Source organism: Trichomonas vaginalis, chromosome II, assembly GCF_026262505.1.
Source record: "Trichomonas vaginalis G3 chromosome II, whole genome shotgun sequence".
NCBI lineage: Eukaryota > Parabasalia > Trichomonadida > Trichomonadidae > Trichomonas > Trichomonas vaginalis.
The window spans coordinates 10162783-10181028 of record NC_067204.1 but is presented as its reverse complement, the minus strand read 5'-3'; the positions used below and the strand labels follow the sequence as shown (position 1 = coordinate 10181028).

Sequence of the window (18246 nt, the reverse complement as noted above, 5' to 3'; positions counted from 1 at the left end):
TATACATTAAAAAGTTTTTTAAATAATCTTCTGCTTCTTCTTGTGATAAATAAATAATTGGAATTTTGATTAAATGCTTTAAAGATTCAAATGTATCATCTGAAGGTGAACCTGAACGGTTGATATAAATTAACACATGTGAATGGGGGGAAGTGTTAGCAATAATGATTAATTTGTTTTAATATCGTTAATTGTTTTACCTTTATTTTGTTTACAATTGCTGCAGTGATTGAATTTAAGTAACATTCAGAATATGGAATTTTCATTAATTTTTCCTTAGATAGAGCATTTCTATTATCACTCAATGCTTCATTAATCATATCATCTACGTATGTATTATATTACTCCTGCTAATTCTTCATAAAGGGGTGGATGAATTTAAACCATTTAATCAAAAATAAATTTATAATTTTAAACATTTCTATTCATCAATATTTCATCATATGAACTTCTATACTGCGGTGGTGTACCTGTTGGATGATATTTCAAACCTTCATCCGGTTGTCCATGTCCAATATGATAGTCCTAGTAAACCAAACCTGAGAGGATTGTCACCTTTGAACAGTATAGTGTCATTTTCACCCTGAATGATTGGATTAAGCTTTCACTGTGCACTGTAACTTGTGATTGAAAAGTTTCTAATCCATCAAAGAAATATACCCGCTCCATCACGTTGAACTGGAATAGTGCATAAGAATGAAGTTTGGTCTTTCCATGTTCTAGCTAATGTATGCCATCATCATCATTCAGTGGTCTAGTTAATGAGTCCTCGTATTCTTCCGTGCATTCATTCACTCCATCTAAATCAAGAAGCTTGAAGCTACGGTGTAAAGAATATGTCACCCCACTGTGGTCATCGCTTGATCGGGGAATTCTGGAATCTATAGTGACCTGAACCTCGAAAGCATTGGATTTTCTAAACCGTTCTTTGCATTGCATTCTTCGGAAATGCTTGAACACACATCTGTAACATTATGAAGAGGCGTATGAGAAATCTGAAGCTAATACCTTCAGGAGTGATGGCCAACCTCCATTTCTAGTGAACGAACGTCAATATGTTGAGCTGGAATCATGAATGGATTCTTCCTTACTGAATAAACGTGGTATTGCTTTAACTGATTCTTCAATTAAACCATATCCTAGGTGTAATGCCATTTATCCTCTAAAACTTCCATCTTTGTGCATGAAATAATAACGCCATCAACTAGTTGCGTCAGCAGATGTGGCGGCTAAGCTTGGTAATTAATTTGGCAGGAATCCGATTTGTTGGAATTTGCGATCAATTTATAAAACTGAATCATAATTCTTTTTCATAATTTCATCAGTTGATCTTTTCGATAAACGTAAGTTTTGTAAATCAGTCACTCTTAACGGTCAACCTGACAATATACTAAGTATCCCTGAAAAATAATATTTAAGAATGATATCACCAAATGATTTAGGATAATCATCGATACGCCTGAAATTGCTAACAAATCATTTACCGAAATAATCATAATCAAAAGGACATCAAACTTGCTTCATTGCTTTCTTGAAAACTTTGAAGGGTTCAATATATTTACACATACTGAGTTATCATATTTATGAACTTATTATATAACGAATGAACAAACTTTTTAACTTTCCTTTCTGATTTTGTTAATATTTTGCAAATGCCAAAAGATTCACGGGCGCAATCCATCTGAAAGATAACCGGCATCACCTCTTTCGGTTTCTACTTCTAATTGTTTAAAAGCTTTGATTTGATGATTGTTAACCAACGAAATAAACGCAATACATTATAAAAGCGGCATCACTGTGAAAGCTTTATTTGAAACTAGAGTTGCTTTAACTTTGCGTTTAATATATGTGGTCCCCTAATTGGTTTCACATCATGAGCTGGATTTGGTAATTTCTTAAATGAGTTTGTTTATCGATCAAAATATGGAGTATCAGGTCCATAGCATGAACTTTCAAAGTTTCTCTATATCTTCTAACCATCATTCTTGCGAAAGTATTTCATTTATCTTTTCGCATGAATGAAACACATTTCCATTTAATCGGTTTGTGTTTGGCACTAAATAGTTAGTCGTCATTATTAATAAATAAAAATCAAAATTAAAAGATGAAAATGAAATGTTAATTTTTTAAATGAAATAATCAACTAATGGGCTTGCGGGTAATATTTAAGAAACTGTGGGATAGAGTAAATAAGAGGGCGAGTAAAGTTTGGGAAACATTGAAGAAGGGAGCAAATTGGATATTTAAGAATAAAGAAGCAATTAGTGACGTTGCTGAATCAATAAACACCAAAAAGCTGCCCCAATAAGAGAAAGTTTTTAAATAAAGGAGAAAAAGTTTATCAAAGACTACAACCAGATACTAAGATAAAAAATAATTTAAAATATTTATTTTTTCCACTATCTACCCCTATATTTATTAAGTATTCCTTCAGCAATTCCACCAATTGCGTTACCTGTTCTGTGCTACCATCACCGGATTACCTGCTTTAGTACTAATACTCCACCTATGATAGTTCCTGCCGTTTTCGCTACTGGTGCCAAAAAGTTTGCAATGCGGTTTTAATAATCTTTTTATGAAACCCAACGCCGCAGCTTTCTTAATTCCATCCATAATTTTTTAAAGAATCCTGCCGCCATTTCTGATTTTAATATTAATTAAAAAATATATTTCATCACTTTATTCTAATTTTTATTTAATGATAAATTGAAACCGATTTTTAAAAATAAATGAAACAGAGGAGGAAGAAAATAAATGAAAGTGAAAATGTTCACAAAAAATAAACGTTGTTAAACATTAACTGAAATAAAAATTTTTTTCATCTGTTGAAGTTTATTTTAATGACTATTATGCAATAATAAAAATATATTGAAGAATTGACACATGTAAATTGAATAAAATGTTTAAAGTTGATGGAATTTAAAATTTCAAAAATAAAAGGAGTGGTTAGTTTTGAAATCTATTCCCCAATCAAGAAATCAACCCCATTAATGAAAATTGATGATTTACAAAAAGAATAGAAGAGATTAAGAAAGAATGAATCAAAATAATTGATTTCATGAAATTCAAATAATCATTAGTTTCTAATTCCTTTTACTCGTTTATGATGTCTTTGATTTATGACTTCATTGATTCCATTCAGGTTTAAACAATGTTTAATTAATCGCGGAAATATCTGACATCAATCTATATAAAGAGCTTTCTTTATAAAGATAAAATAAATTATTTTAAAGTTTATTTTTTAAAAAAATTATTTTTTATTTCATTATGTATGGGCTGAGTGTAAATGTTCTTACAATTTGAAAATTTTTTAAATCTTGATTTATTCAAAAACGTAAGAATAAAACAGTAAGAATCATACATTTTTTACTTCATATGTTTAAAAAATTGATACAAAATCGCTCGATATTGTATGAATTCTTACGTTTACAAAAAAAAAGTCACAAAACCGTCAACATATAACTACTTCTAAATACAGCGAGCAATCATTAGATGAAGAATCCGGACCTCAATAGCTCCACACAATTCTATAAACGTAAGTAGCAGTTCTCTCATATCAGAAATTCATCATTCGATCAAAATTTGAGATCTCATTAGATCCGATTTCTTTGTCTTATCAATTCTTTTCTATAATGGTTCTTATTCCCATCAAGATTGATGGTTTTGTTGTAAACAGAAATTCATCAAAAGTGACACCTCAGAAAAGCTAAAATATTGAATTTTTGGAACTTTTGATAGAGCACGTTTTTAAATATTAATTAAAGTAAATGTATATTTTGTAAAGATTCTTTTTTAATAAAAAAAATTTTGGAAGAAGAACACCAAATCTCTGAAAATATAATATACCATAAACTCTATTATTTCAATAATATAACTAATTTTTTATAAAAATCAAATTCAATGAATCTTAAAAACGAAGATAACCTCAAAATTTACGAATATAATGAAGTGGGAATATAATGCTTATCTATCATAAAACCATTATTGAAATATCAGATTTTTTGCTTTTACGCCTAATTTTTGACGACAATTAGCAAAAACAGATGTTTAAATGTTAACACTCAGTCCATTTGAATTAGAAAAATAAAATTGACTTTGTTTAAATGTTTTTCATTTATCATGCAAATTCTTTTGCGACCAAAGATTTGAATAAAAGTTCAAAAAATAAGAATAGCTCTTAAAAAAATAATATACGGTAGTGTACTAAATAGATGAATAGTAATATAAATTCTATTAAAATGGACTTTTGATCCTAAAAAAAATAAAACAAAAATAATTGTATAATTAAAAAAAAAAAAAAAAAAAAAAAAAAAAAAGTATGTGGGGCTTCCAGGCACTTCGTGCCTTCTAGCCCGAAGATGTTTAGTAAAATGAGGTTTTTATTCGGAAAATTGTTAGTCTTCTTGGTGTAATTCGGTAGGACTTCTTCTTGATTGAGTTCTTGTGTTCATGCTTCTTGGAGTAGAGTCTTCTTCTTCAAACATTCAAAGTCATCTGGTGTATCGAACGTGAATGTATGAAAGCCAAATGTGTGTATGTGTTTCCACATTGGGGGGGCTTTTCCAAAAACCTTGGAGATACATTCCATGCATGATGTATTTTCGTTCAACGTAGAGTTGCTGACGGTGGCTTTGAAGACATGCATAGAATTTGGTCTCCAAATTCGTCCTTGAAAAAACTTGCAGTAGCAAAACATTAAACTGAGATAGAGTCTCCTTTCTTCAATGTCTTCTGCTTGGTTAACGAGAAATGAATATAGCCAATTTTCGCGTACTTGAATTGTGTTTGTTGTCTGAGTAAATAATGGTTTGAACTTGGGTTGAGTGAGCTAAGACATTGCCATTTTTGCTGTTTCTTGTCCGTACTAGTTCTTCTTCGTCATCCTGAATCCGTAACTCTTTAAATTTGAATTCGCGACCACAAAACTGTTGCGACTTGTTTTGCACTTGGGTGGAAAGACTTTCAATAAGCTGACAATTAGTTCCTGTCAACCATTAATCTTGTTATTGTTGGGAAAATAGTTGACAATTGTGTCACCTAATTCTGAATGGGTCAGGTGTTTTCTCTTTTGAGTTTGGTAAAAGTCTGCAAGAACTTTGTTGAGTTGTTCACAATATTCTTTGTTAAAAGTGCAAGGAAACTCTTTTTCTGGCTTTGAATTCGAAGTTATTCATTCAGATCAATCTGAGAGTTAGTATTTTGCTAGTTCAGCGTTGCTGTGGTTCTTTTGTAATACGGAGCTCGTTTGATTGTTTTTGGTAGTGAAAAAGTGGCTTTGATTGAGCGAATTGTCTGTTCTGCTTGAGAATGTGTAGATGCTGCAGTTTGATGTTGATTGCTCTAAACCTGTGGTGCTGAAAGTTTTGCAAGCAATTTCTCAGGTGAATTTGGGAGCGAAACACCGCTAGCGAATTGCCATTAGACAAAAAATAAACTGTTTTTTCGGACTAACTCATAGAAAAGTTTGAAATAAACCGTTTTCGTCAACGGCAACCCCTCTATTTTTTTATTTTATTTAATAGTTACCGTTTGGCAAACCGTTCCATCTCAAATATTGAATGAACTATAAAACGTTTTTGTTTTCTATATATACTTTTTTGTCCACGGTAAAAACGTTTTACACAACGGTTTTTATGAGAGTCGTCGCTGTTGACTTTTTTTGTAGAGCACTCAAATATATACTTTGTCCGGACAAGTAAGGGTCTATCGCCCCATCGCCAGGAAAAGTTACAGGCGTTCCAAAGAAGTATACTTTGAGAAGACTTTCCCCTTATAGATGAGAGATTGACGGTTATTTTTACAAAACTGACAACACTTTGACCGAGTAGTTTTTTGTTGCTGAACAAAAAGTGTCCATATAAACATCTGTCAAAAACCGCTTTTTAACTTCACTTAAAATGCCACGTAAGCTACGTAAAATATACGTAAGAAAGAGAGCATTGAAAATCCAATAGGTAAAAACTAACACCCACCAACAACAGTTGCAACAAACAAATGCTGAATGACCCCAACTTATGTTGCAACAAATGTCAAGCCAACCCTATGCTTTAAACCGAGGTTATTGGTTGCACAGAGTGGAGGTTAAGAGCGCACTTTGAGCGGAAAATGGCAGGCTATGGTGGAGCTGCAGACGGGACAGCTTATAACCCTCAAGTCAAATGAATTTTGAGTTCATCAAAAAATCAAATAACAGATTCAAAAGTCTCCAAACGTAGACATACAGAAGCAAAATAAGTGAAAACGAAAAGACAACTAGGAATATGACAGACACACAAAGAACTCAATGAGTTAAACGTAGAAAAAGAAGAAAGAAGACAACTGAAAGAACTAAGTACAGAGGAATATGCGAAAAAAGTGTCAGAAAAAGCAGCAGAAGTAGCAAAAATGGAAACAAGATGTCATAAATTTGAAAAACCATACTACTCAATATAAATACTGAAAGATGAAGAGATAAAACAAAAGCCCTGAATTCTCTCTGTATAAAGAATTATATAATACAATCAAGAAGCAAGGATTAGAGGATAAAATTATTGATAAACAACGGGATGAATTATTTGAAACACTTTCTATTTCAAATTTTGATAGAGAATTTTTGCATTCACTCATTTTTCTAGATGATGCAGTGAAATCAAAACTAATAACAAATGAGAAATCATATTTTAATCAGTTATTAACTCAATGTCGACACATTCAGTGTTCATTCTTTATGGCTGTTCAATATTTCAAAGCATTAAGCACAAACATTAAATCAAATCTATCAACACTTTTCATTTTCAGTGGGTTTAGTCGTCAACAGTTGAACGTTATGCTTTATCAAGTGAATTTACCAATGAGCATTAATGAACTTTACACACAATATCAGCAATTAGGTGAACATGGAAAAATAATAGTTGATTTAAATAAAGGAAGTGTTAAATTTGATTAACTTTTTATAATTAATTTTTATTTTTTATTTATAATTAAACATGACAGAAATGGTAAATCTTCTACAGGTTCCATTAAAACAAGGGACAAACAAAAGGGGTGCATATAATAGAACTATGAAAGTTCCTGATGGAATGAAAGAATTAGTTCATATTGTTGCTGGTCTTCAAAAAGATGTTAAACAAATGAGAAACGTTTTAACATTACCAGAAGCTCAAGCATATGCCAAACGTCATGGTCCAAATTGGGAAGCACACGAAGCAGACATTACGGGTCCAAATGGAAAACCCGATGGTATAAATGAAGTTTTCGTTACTGATGGTCAAGGTAATATTAAAGTCATAAATGGTTATAAATTAACTATATCTGATTATCCTAAACGTAAAGCATATAATGAACGTTATCCTATGCAATTTGATGAAAATGGAAAAGCTGTTAAACAATACATTGGAGAAGGTGAAAATGGTCCAATTAATTCATACCGTTATAATCCATATTCTTATTTCAATGAAGAATTAAATGCTATTGAAGAGGGACTGGATGGATTACCACGATATTCTAACCAGTTTGATGGTCAATATGCAAATATTAGACCTGAAATTTCAGCTAAGAAATTCTTTAAAGTTGCTTTATTCGATCCAGTTTTCGCAAATGTTAAAGATGAACTTAAACAGCAATTCCAACCAATTATAGTAGCAAGAATTGCATCAGGTGCTTTATCTCAAGCATTCAAAGATTTAATTAAGAAACCATTATATCAGCAACGAGGTTTAACTTATGATTTAGTTAAGGAATCAGATAAAAGAAAATTTGAGAAATCAGATGATTATAAGAATGCAATTAATGAATATATTCGGTCTATTAATTACGATGAAACAGCTAAAAATCAACTTCATGAACAAATACAGGGAATAATAGATTCAAAAGTTCCAGCAAAATAAAAGTTTAAATATATTTTTTTATTCGAATATAAATGAGAAGACGTTTCACTAGTCAAAAGAACACTAACGCAAAAGCAGAGATTACGGTTGGTTATAACGTAAATGATGATAAATCACGAATTATTCAAAATGTTAAAGTTAATGTTAGCCCCGAATTAACAAGGTCAGCAACTCAACCAAATTTATTAACTCGTGACTTACCGAAGAATGAGGAGAATGAAGAAAACCATGAGAATGGAGACCCAATCATTTTATCTGAACCCGGTAAAGAACCTGTTGAAATTCCCACTTATCCAACATACCCCCCACCTCTTTCATCAAACATCGAGAACCCATATAAAATAGACATTAATTCAGAATTAATGAAAATTTACCGTGATATAATAATTAATAATTATGATTCAATAATAAATTTAATTGACCAATCCGGTTTAATTATTTTACCTTATGAATCATTAATTCACATTATCGCCATTCTTTGTGATGTTCAAGATTCAGACGTTAAGATTCAATTTTTCATAGATGATGAGGTTTCATGCTGCGGAACAGTTGCAAAAATAAATCCTATAAAGGATATTAGCACAATTAAGATATCAAAGAACGGAACAACAACTGAACTTCATTTAACATATAATGATATTTATAATAAAATAGTTGATGAATATAAAATATCACTTGAAAAATTCTTTGTTAAGGCTATTTAATATTCAAGCATTAACATTATCGAATAATAATCCTTTGAATCATAATCAATAATAATTGACCTTTCACCAGTTTCTATCATTTGTTTTATTTCTTTTTGTTCCCCACTATCCGGATCGGTCATTGTAATTGTTTTTGTTATAGTATCAGCTTTATCTTTAACTTCAATCTTTTTTCCATCGGGATATTTAAACCAAAATTCCAAAAATTCGATATTGTCAATCTGTTCATATTTTAATCTATCAATTACATTTTTAATACCATCTGAAAATCTTATGAAATGGTCATTATATGGGTTTGATTGAACTAAATTTGAATGAAGTGAAATATAACCTGTTGATGAATATGACACTGACTCATATTTTCTGAAAACACTAAAATTTATAACATGAATGAATTTCTTATTCGTTGAATTTATGAATTCTTGAGGTAATCTTATTCTAGTTTTATTTATCACTGGAAAATAACGCTTTACCATATTTTTAATCGTAATAAAAAATGTCAATTATCAATATTATTTGAATAATAACTGTGAATTAAATTTAACAGTTAGCGGAATTTATAATGTTACTCTCGTTTCTGTGAGTGGTAAATTTAATCCCATTCTTTTAGACCCTTCAGATTATATATCATTTATTAAAGATGACCATGAAAAAACGTATGATATGTATATAAATAATGTGATAGCGAAATGGGATATTAACACGATTTTAAGTTATTTAAATGAATCATTTATCGTATGGTATGAAGAAAATTTTAAATCAAAACCTGATAAACTTTTTGAACTTGATGAAATAAATAACCTTATTAAATTTCCGCTGAAAATTAAATTTTGTACTCCTCATCTTCGTTCATTGTTGGGGATATTAAATTTTGAAAAAGATGTTGGGGATGTTTTGTATTCTGACACTGGTTCCAATTTCATTTTAATCAAATGTGATAAAGTTAATACCCCAATGAGATTTTCACATCAAACATTAGACCCTAACTCTTACCCATCAATACAAAACATTTTATCCATCAACTTAAACACATTTTCTTTATCATATCCGTTTCAATTATCCGGGAATTCATTTATTCTTCATTCAAAAGATTTATCAAATATTAAATTTAGAATAACTGACCTATTTGATTGTGATTTAGAATTTATGAATGAAATATTATGGCAATTTCAAATAGAGAAAATAGCTGATGAGATAACGGATTAAATATTTATTTTTAAATCATAATAAATGATTAAACAACAGCAACCACAACAACTTAAGGCGCAAAGCGCCCAGGTCCTTCAGACCATTACATACGCCATATATGCATATAATTCAAAGACGGCAGAACAAACGCAAAGGTTGAAATATGGAGATTTGGAGATAGTATTGAAAAATGACCGTTTCGAATTTGTTTGCAAAGGTGGTGCAGTGATATCAAATATAAAAGAAATTTTATTTATGAATTCAAAAATTAAAGGAATAACGGATGATATAACATCAATTCCACCAGAAGAACAGAGATATTACGCATTAAATGCATTTCCTAAAGTTTTGAAGATTGGAAGATTTAATTTAAATGAGGAATTCATAGAAGGTTTCCTAAACGACATAATGAAGAAAGCAGATAAGGAATATGTGGATAGTGAGTTAAATAAGAAGGCAAATTTGGTTTACGTTGATGAAAAAGATAATGAAATTAAAGAAAAGGTTGAATGGTATCATGAATGGACATTTGAAACTTTTAAAGTTAAAGCTGATACAGAATGGGTTTCGGGATGTTTAGACCTTAAAGCAGATAAAACTTATGTTAACGATGAGTTAGAGAAGAAGGCGGATAAGGAATGGACATTTGAGACTTTTAAAGTTAAAGCTGATACAGAATGGGTTTCAGGATGTTTAGACCTTAAAGCAGATAAAACTTATGTTGATGAAAATTATGCAAAGAAGTCGGAAGTAAATGATGTGATTACAAGCATGAAAAATGAAATACTTCAAACATTATATCCTGTTGGTTCTTTATATACGTCAATGAATTCAACAAATCCAGAAACAGTTTTAGGTTTTGGTACGTGGCAGCAGATTGTAGACAAATTCTTATACTGTGCTAGATATTCAAAGCAAACAGGAGGTTCGAAGAAAATTAAAGAAGCAAACCTTCCACCGCACACTCATACGGGAACTACAAACTTTTCTGGCGACCATAGCCACTCATTAAGAGACCACCCATTATACAACTCAGAGTATGAAGCTGGTTATGACGTTTTATCTCCATCTTATAACGATTCAACAAAAAAGACTTTTCGACAAACTGAACCAGGAGGAAATCATTCACACACTTTCACAACAAATCCAACAGGTTCGGGTGAAGATTATATGCCACCATTTATGACTGTATTCGCATGGTTTTGCGTTCAATGAATGCTCAATGTTTGTGAAACAAACTTTAGAACGGACTGAAAGTCCTGAGCTCCAAAAGAGCGAACGGCATAATTTAAATTTTTATTTTAGTATAAATGAAGATTCTACCATATGGTGTTATTGGAAGAGATAAAGATGGAAACCCCAATATTTGATCCAAAGTTAAAATTAAAGTTACTGACAAGACAACAACTTGAAAAGTTGCTGAAACCAAAACAGGATGAAAAATGAGAAAATGAGAAAATGAGAAAGAAAAAAATTTAAATTATGCAATTTTATTTTTATCATAAATGACAAAATTAATTAAGCCAACTATTTCTAAATTAATGATACCAATGAAATCATTTCATGGAGTACTTATCCCAGGTTCTTCACAATTAGCCGGGGCAAGTGTTGTGACTCAAGGTGGAACATTAGCGAATCCATTCAAATTATTAACTAAAGATGAACTTAATAAAATGATGATAAAATAACTGATAACAAAATTTTATTTCACTACTACCATGTTACCATGTGCTACCAGGTTAATTAACTTCTCTTAAAAATGATGACAACATGACATTTTGACAACAGTTCAGGAGGAAGGCATTTATGAATTATTTTTATTTTTTTTTTATTTTGTATGTAAGAACAGAAATGTCAGTCGAAGCACAGACGTTCACGAACAAATCTAATGGCGAAACATTCACAAAGCATATACGATGAAGTTTGAATTTATTTTTGCATTAATCCTGCTGTGTTGTCTAAATGTCATGTTGTCATCATTTTTAAGAGAAGTTAATTAACCTGGTGACACATGGTGACGTAGTGACACCTTCAGTTATTCAAAAATAATTAATTATTGAATAACCTAAAATCATTAATGAAAACATAAACGATAACATTTATTTCCTGTGTTGTTGTCAAAATGTCATGTTGTCATCATTTTTAAGAGAAGTTAATTGACATGGTAGCACATGGTAACATGGTAGCACTGAAAAAAATTAAATTTGGATTGAGTTTAAAAATTCATCTTTATTAAATTCATCTCTTCCAATCAATTTATTTATTCTATTAAATTCTTTTATTTTTGCTTCACTCAGTTTAAGGATTGAACGGTAAGTTTCTAATTTTTCGATTATTTCTTTCCTCTCTTTATCGTTTTCAGCCCCACCGCATTGCGGCTTCTTTTTGTAATAGCATATTTTTGATTTAATTCTGTTTAGTTTCTTTTTATATTCATCGTCTGGACTCTGAATCTGAATTGAATCAGGACTCTTGGATGCTTTGTTGTCACTCATTTCTTACGAAATAAAAAAATTAAATATTATTTAAATATAATGGAGTAATAAAATAAATCGGAATTTCTATTAATTTATTGTCAACTTCAACTAATACATTACCGTTAATATATCTAACAAATTCAGCTATTGTGTCAAATCTTCGTCTTCTTTTTGTCATTGATTTATTAGTTTTTCCATAATCGAGATGAATCAAAACTTTATCCCCTTGTTTAAAATTCATGAGCCCCGAATTAATTTGTTCACGTTTAACATCATTTAACCTTTCCATTTGCTTTCTAATATATTCCCATTCTTTTGAAATATCATTTTTCATTTCCACTGGTTTCATGTTTATAGTTCTATGCCATGTATTATTGTAATAATATACTAACTGCTGTATGATGGAGTCATGATTTCCATCCCAGTATATCTGACCGTTAACCCCTAACGCATCTCTAAGAGTTCTCATTACCGCATCAACTATTTTATTATGAAACGTATATGGAGAGGATGAAAAGTAAAAATTAATTTGTGGGAAATAATGAGCCATAGCTGCCTGAAATCCTTTATCACCATCACCCCTGATATTATCTACTCTTTCATGATCTAGTAAGTATTGTATAGCTCTTCTTGTTTCCTGTTCTGTTTTCCCTTTCATCGGAATGCAATATAAATATCTGGTGTTAATGTTAATGGCAAATAAATAAGTAACGTTTCCTTTTGAATATTCTAAATGATCGATTTCGTATGAATATGGATATGGTGCAAATGAAGGGCGACTAAATTTTTCCTTTAATGGTTGAATTTTTGGGTCAGTTGGTTTATTTAATATTTTGAAATCCTTTTTAAAATCTTTTTGCTTCTTTAATGTTTGAAATGGATATAATAAAGTGAATGATGAAGGATTAACTGAAGGAGGAGGTACTACCGTTGGAGGTTTTGGTATTGCAAGTGATTTAATTTTATCTGCTTTGATTTTGGATGATGAAGTTTTGGATTTCATTCCTCCTTTCATTAATTCTGGATGTATTCTATTCATTTGTTTTAAATATGCTGTATATAAAGGTTTGATATACTTTCCCGCTTCGAGTTTATGTTGAAGGATGAATTCCAAAAGTTGATCGTCATTTAAAAGTCGGGCTGAATATGGTTTAACTAATGAATCATAAATTAAAGCTTGTGCATCATTTATGGTCTGAAGGACCTGGGCGTTTTGCACCTTTAGCTGTTGAACATTTGCTACTTTCTCTTTTGGTGTTGTTTTCGGCTTTTTCTTCTTTGGCTTTTGTTCCTTTGGCTTTTGCGGCTCAGGATTATATAATTTATATAATTCATCAATATCTTCTTCTGTTAATACTTTATTTTTGAAATCTTTCAATTGTTTAAGTTGTGATTTAGTTTTTCCCTTTGTATATTCATTATTTTTAATTTTGTCTTTAATTTTAGAAATTATTTTATCATGATATTTCAAAATTTTGTCTTTAATTTTAGAAATTATTTTATCATGATATTTCAAAATTTCATTTTTATAATACCGATAATAATAACCCATATCATCACCCGTTATATTGTTATTATGTTTTTGGAGATATGATTTTAATTCATAATAATTAAGAAAAATTTGATAAAATACTAAATCATCAATTAAAATTTCTAAATCTACGTTATCCATTTATATAAAAATAAAATAAATGTTTTAAGGGTGCCCACCTCTTTGAATCATAGTATCAAAACCATTATTTACATATTGAATCACATCATTAACGGTTCCTTTTGTCTCTTCTGTGGCATTTTATTAAAAATAAAATTTTAAATTCATGACTCAACCCCTACGTTTTTAAATTGTATTAAATAAATGGCATACAACATCCATTTTCACAACATACAGCCTTAGTGTGTGCTCCTGTTAATGCAGTCTTACCGATTGTTAAGCGAGTCATTGACCCGTTTTTAAGTTGTAAATTAATATTCTGACCATCAAATATCACTTTATCATTTATTATATCCAAATAATTTTTAGGTGTTAATTGTTTATTTGTCGTAAACTAACACCTTTCATTTTTTGTGCAATCTTTTTAAAATCACTTCCATCAATTGAACCGTTGAATGATGTATAACACTTGGGGCATAAAGCAACCATATTATCACCTTGTTTCTCAATTGCTAAACCCAATAACTTCTTCTCATGTGCTTTTTCTTCAGCTTTATTCTTTAATTTAGGTTTAAATTTCTCATCAAAACAGAAGAAATCAAATGGTGCGAATTTGAAAATGTTTTTATCATAAAATTGTTTATCGGTAACAATTGCTTGAAATGCTTGAGTGTTAGGAAGATTTGGATCGCCAGCGATTGCCCAATAAGATGAATCAGTATCACCTTCAATGAAATGAAAACGATTAAGATTCATGCATTTATACATAAAATCATAAATGAAAACCAAATACCAGTATTTAGCATTATCTAAAGTGAAGAATGCCTCTTGTAAACATGTATCACATCTATAAAATCTATCTTTGAGCATCACTTGATACGTATCCTCTCCTATTTCTCTTATGTTTTTAAACTTATTTGACATACATGCAACGCGTGCCTTCTGTGCATTCATTATTTTAGTCTTTGCGTAATTTTGTGTATTCATTGCATCGTAACCATATGATCCATTAAGCGAAATCTTGCAAAATAAACTTTTTCCTTTATTTCCTTCTAATTCAGCCTTTTGTCTTTCGTTCATAAATTCGTTCGCAAATTCATTAAAACAAGTGTTTTTAGTAAATGTTAAAATTGATTGAATATCATCGATGATAAAATGAAATCTGTCTATTAGATACCAAAGATAATAAGAAGAAAATGGTTGATATTGGTTGTGTGTTGATGCTAACTGAGTTAATTTCCTCTGTTTCTGGTCAACTGGTAGATTGTTTGATTTCATGTAATTATACATAAAACTGCCAATTGTTTTTTCATCTGTGATAATATCTAAGTTTCTTATTATCGGTAAAAAGTTTATGTAATCATTAATGTATTTTTCATCAATGTGACCCTTTACTTCAGCCACGAATAAAGTATTTTTCTTTCTAATAATTCCCAGTGCTTTTGCTTTCTTTGTTGCTGTATCACAAATGATAACACCATTCAATCTTCCCGGCATATACATTTTATGGTCAGTATATTGAATGAAATCATGAGGATTAGATGAAAATGATGAAGGATATAATGAATTAAAATCAACACCAACGAAATGAGTCATAATGTTGGTGGTGTCCTCATTTGATACAGTTTTAGTTTCTGGACTATATGAAAGTTTATTAATGTGCGTGATTCCTTTAAGATTTACTCTATGTTGAACATTTGATAGACCACCAGTAATTCCATTACGGAGAATGTGATAAGCTTCAACTGAATCTAAAGTCATTGGTAAATTATTTTTTAATGCATAATTTCTTAAATTGATTCTTAAACGTTGAACATCTTCATCTTTATTTGATTTTACGACATTGCAATAACAACACATTAACTGACAATTTTCTTTGGTATGTGGTTTTTCATTATCGATTCTATCCAATGTTGGTTTATTTGCATATGTAAACACTTTACCACACATTTTGCATTTAGATGAAAGGATTAAATCGTGATAGTATTGAAAATCATCCATTGAAACATTATTTTTAGTATCTCTTTCTGCTTTTTCATCTTGTTTCTTATATGATTCAATTTTATATTTCCAATACTTTTTCGTTAATTCAAAACTTGATTCTATCTCTTCCTCAGGATATTTTTCATTAGGATTAAAGTCTTTATATGCTAAAGCGTAACGAATCATTGAAGCATTCGATGATAAAGAAAGATTATGAAGCGTGTCAATTTTATAAACAAATGTTTCTTCAATAATTTTATCAATTGGGTCAATCATAATTTCAACATCTTTATTGCAATAATGAATAAAATATTCTAATCTATTCTTAAAATTTTTAGCATCATTGAGATATATTTGATAATCACTATCTGATATAGTTTCTTGGGTTAATGCTGAATAAAATGAATCTTTCGTGAATGGTTCCTCTTTATATAATTCTTCTTCGTAATTCTCCCATGTGATGAATTGATAAGGGAAAAAGGATTTAACACGTGATTTATTGTTTCCGAAATCTTGAGTGAATTGGTCTAATGTCCCACCCGCTATATAATTTCTGATGTCAATAAATCTCAATTCATATGGAACGTTTGTTTTTCTTTACAATGATTTGCTTAAATTGTGAAGATGAACCCAGCATTGATTTTATTTTCCATTTTGCAGTGTTTAAATCACGAAGAATTAAATTTAAATCAAACTTTCCCGAATTAAAACCTATGATATTCACTTTATTGAATTCCTCATCTAGAAGTTCTTTAAATGCTTCCTTGTGTTTTTCATTTAATGTATGAGACAAAGTCCCCACCGTTTGCGGCTTCAATAATTCTTCATATTGTTCAATATTTGATTTAGCAACTAATGAACAGGTTGAAAATAAAAACTCAATTCAATCAGAAATAAAAGAATCACTCGAAGTTAAGCAAAAATTCCTCGTATATGTTTTATCATTTAATTTAACCGTTGATGATACCATGAATGGTTTTAAGTAAGCATTCCAAGTTGCACACTCAGAAAGTTGTAATTCTTCTTTAGTCTCTAATGTTTCAAAGTCAAAAGTAATATAATATCTTGTCGGTTTATAATATTTCTGCAAATTGTGAGCTAATAACCACTGATATATCTTCTGTTTCGTAATATGTGGTGCATATGGTTGCTGTGTCTTTTGCAACTGAACGTCTTGAATTAATCTTCCATTATTTTCTTTACATTTCTCACAATGCTTTAAAAATCTTCTTTGGTTTTTCCTTTCTGGATCATCGCGGATAGAATAAACCTCTTCTTTACAATATGGACAAACTTTATAGCCGATGAGTGCTTCAACGTCTGTTATTCTGTCAGCGTGAAGTTTTCCACATGGACTCTGTGTTAATAAAATATTTACTGTTTCAAATTCTGGATCTATCATTATTGATTCCACTAATGGAAAGTCTACCTTATTTATGTCCACGTCTTCTGGTTGAGGATCACAATAATAAAAATCAATATTAACGTTTAACATTCTTGCTAACCTCTCACTTTCTGATGAAATGTCAAATCCTTCATATGCATCTATGGCTTCATTTAAATAACTTCTCCGAGTTTTCGGATTAACACCATCAGGAATGTTATAGAAGCGTTTAAATAACCTTCTACCTTCTGCTCTAATTTGATTATCATTCATTTTAGCTGTTCCGTTTTTGTTCATTTATGTAAGAATAAAAAATTAAAAAATAAATAAAAATAAACTTTATTTTTTAAAGCCCATAAAATGAATTAAGAACACATAAATTTTTATCATCCGCGACGTGACGAATACATTTTAATTTACTCAAGAATGCGTACCCTGATACATTAAATCTAATTCCTGTCTTATTTAATTTCACAACTTTGAAAAGGAATGTATGAATAGCTATAAAATGATGAGAAGATGTTTTATGGGTTGCTTCCATTTTTTCTGAAATAAATGAATAAATATAATGCTTATAAGTTTTCATATCTTTTATGTTCTTAATAACGAATGGTATAGACCTTTCAACTTCGTCTTCCTTCGGTGCTGTTCTTTCATATGAAACATTATTAGTATCTTCAATAATGAAACCACAATCACACAAAATTTTATAGGTTCAAATGGTTTCTTTTGATATTTTATCTAATAAATCAAAAACTTTATCAACACCCGTGCATTTATTTAAATAATAATTTGTGTAAATATCATGATCTTCTTTCTTAATCGTATTAGTTGCATATGTCACGTTTTTAAGAGCTTTTTTGAATTTTTTGGAATCTAAAGGTGGTGAAAGTAGGATACAGGGGTATTCTTCATTATCAATAAATTGTAACTTATGTTTACGAATAAATTTAGTACCTTCTTCTGAAAGTGTTTCGTCTATTTCACCATCTAA

At 30.1% G+C, this 18246-nt stretch overlaps 4 protein-coding genes and 1 pseudogene across 5 annotated transcripts, besides 2 other annotated features; 1 reads left to right on the top strand and 4 right to left on the bottom strand.

Moving 5' to 3' along the window:
* Nucleotides 1-3664: 3664 nt before the first annotated feature.
* Nucleotides 3665-3702: a mobile genetic element.
* Nucleotides 3703-6476: 2774 nt separating this feature from the next.
* Nucleotides 6477-18246: part of a mobile genetic element that runs on past the window's edge.
* TVAGG3_0518540 (uncharacterized protein) lies at nt 7898-8569 on the top strand (the record flags this gene model as incomplete). Its single annotated transcript, XM_001318412.2, has 1 exon — nt 7898-8569. One exon carries the CDS (start codon nt 7898-7900, stop codon nt 8567-8569), a length of 672 nt encoding a protein of 223 aa, XP_001318447.2.
* TVAGG3_0518530 (uncharacterized protein) lies at nt 11956-12252 on the bottom strand (the record flags this gene model as incomplete). Its single annotated transcript, XM_001583292.1, has 1 exon — nt 11956-12252. One exon carries the CDS (start codon nt 12250-12252, stop codon nt 11956-11958), a length of 297 nt encoding a protein of 98 aa, XP_001583342.1.
* On the bottom strand, nt 12272-13906 carry TVAGG3_0518520 (integrase core domain containing protein family; the record flags this gene model as incomplete). The annotated part of the gene is made up of 1 exon (XM_051237149.1): nt 12272-13906. One exon carries the CDS (start codon nt 13904-13906, stop codon nt 12272-12274), a length of 1635 nt encoding a protein of 544 aa, XP_051094973.1.
* TVAGG3_0518510 lies at nt 14082-16144 on the bottom strand (annotated as a pseudogene). Its single transcript has one exon. A coding segment is annotated over exon 1 (2063 nt).
* TVAGG3_0518500 (uncharacterized protein) lies at nt 16752-17549 on the bottom strand (the record flags this gene model as incomplete). Its single annotated transcript, XM_051237148.1, has 1 exon — nt 16752-17549. The coding sequence occupies one exon, from the start codon at nt 17547-17549 to the stop codon at nt 16752-16754; it is 798 nt and encodes a 265-aa protein (XP_051094972.1).